The sequence below is a fragment of the Propithecus coquereli genome, unplaced genomic scaffold (assembly GCF_000956105.1).
Source record: "Propithecus coquereli isolate 6110/MARCELLA unplaced genomic scaffold, Pcoq_1.0 Scaffold557, whole genome shotgun sequence".
Taxonomy (NCBI): Eukaryota; Metazoa; Chordata; class Mammalia; order Primates; family Indriidae; genus Propithecus; species Propithecus coquereli.
This window is the reverse complement of record NW_012151474.1, coordinates 713,943-715,667: the sequence shown is the minus strand read 5'-3', so window position 1 is coordinate 715,667 and position 1,725 is coordinate 713,943. Positions and strand designations below refer to the sequence as shown.

At 68.3% G+C, this 1,725-nt stretch overlaps 1 protein-coding gene across 2 annotated transcripts in view; it reads right to left on the bottom strand.

The window, feature by feature from the left end:
• The window catches only part of JPH3 (junctophilin 3), a 52,774-nt gene that overhangs the window by 50,207 nt on the left and 842 nt on the right, over window positions 1-1,725 (bottom strand). Inside the window, exon 1 of one of the 2 annotated variants that reach the window (XM_012657691.1) lies at window positions 913-1,548. The exons of the other annotated variant lie outside the window; for it this stretch is intronic. Coding sequence (XP_012513145.1) covers window positions 913-1,294 — 382 coding nt within the window. The 5' untranslated portion in view covers window positions 1,295-1,548. Of the gene's footprint in view, window positions 1-912; window positions 1,549-1,725 lie in introns of those variants that run through there. 2 annotated transcript variants of the gene reach the window in all.

Sequence of the window (1,725 nt, the reverse complement as noted above, 5' to 3'; positions counted from 1 at the left end):
TGGGGTCTGGCTTCCCAGAACGGCAACTGCTCCATGCGTCTCCAACGCACCGAGGGTGGACGCTGGAGCATCCAGGCAGGGGGGCAGCTGTAAAGCCGGCTGAGGCTCGCTGCACAGAAACGATCTCGCAGCAGCGCGGGCTGGCCGCTCACGGGCTTCCGGCACCGGGCTCTGCCCTGTGGTGGCATCTTAGAACGAAGGCGCAGAACAATTCCCTAAACTAACGGTGAAAATGATGCGGCCACTGAAAGGCAAGATTTCTGGGCTCTCGCTAAGCAGATGGGCCTCCCCCTCCTCCCTCCAGCAGGCTGCTTTGACAGCGCCAGCCCGCGCGTCCAACCACCTAGAAGTTTATTGCCTGGCTGTTTTGGTTTGGGCTGCCATCCCCCGCCTCTAGCGCTCCCAATCACTCCCTTCCCAGTGGCTTGGGTTGATTCGGGACTGAGGAAGGCCCTTGGGCACGGCAGGAAAACGAGAAGTGAAGCTGGGGCCTGGTCCCCAGGCGGACACCAAGGGGGCCTTGCCAGCAAGGGGAGGGGCCTCTCCCAGTCCCCCTGTGCCCTTGGTGGGTCCCAGAGGTGGCCCCGGGCCCGGCCTGGCCTTTCTGGCAGTTCTCAGGCCTGCTCTGGATGATGCGCTGACAGTCAGCTAGGCGCCGCAGCCCCCGGGCCTGGCTCTGCCTCTGGACAGCCCCCGACCCCCTCCAGCTGGCACTGGGGCACTGTCCCCCACCAGGCAGCAGGGCAACCTGTGGCCAGGAGCGGCTGAGGCACCCAGGGAACCCCAGGAAATGCCCCAGGTGCGCACGGCCCCGCTGGAGGGAGACGCTCAACTTCCCAGACATAAACAGAAGCAGCGGGACTGGGATAAGGTCCCCGCACGGCCCCCGCCCAACCCGCACCCGGCACCTACCTCCATCCGAGTAGGTCTCGGTCCCATATCCGTCCTGCAGCCCGTTGCTCCAGGTCCCTTCGTACTTGGCCCCGTTGCCCGTGCACTCCCGCACCCCGTAGCGCCCCTTAAATCCGTGCGTCCACTCGCCCTTGTACACCCACTTCCCCTTGCTCTCCAGGCCGATGCCGTGGCGCTTGCCCTGCGCCCAGGTGCCCTGATACGTGTTGCCGCTGGGCCAGGTGTAGACGCCCAGCACCTCGAAGCCGTGGCTCCACGAGCCGGTGTATTCGCCTTGGCCCTTGGGGCCGGTGCAGACGCCATGGCCGTGCGCCTTGCCGTCCTCCCAGCCTCCACAGTAGGACCCTCCGTCGTCAAAATTAAACCTGCCCCCACTGGACATGCATGAAACTCGGTCTGCAAATCCCGCAAACGGTGAAAACAAGCAGGAGGCGATCCACGAACCGGAGTCTTGCGCGGCCGGCCGGCTGGCGTTTTGTTTCGATTCGGTTTCCTAAAGGAAGAGCGCGCAGGGCGAAGCCCACGGCGGGCAGCTCCGGAGCGGCCGCGGCGCGTCCCGGGGTCGCGGGGAGCGATCCTGCCCGGCGGCGCCGCGGAGCCTGACCGGCGTCTCGCGCTCCCGCGGGAGCCGGGACCGGGGGGAGGGGAGGGGAGGGGAGGGAGGGGGCAGGAGCGGCGGCGCTGGTGCCCGCGGCTCCACCTCAGCGGCGGAGGCCCCTCGCCGGCGGCCCGCGGGGACGGCGCCTCCAGGCCGGGCGGGCGCGGGCGGCTCAGGCCCGGGCCGCAGCCCCCCACCTGCGGCTGCCGCGCTGC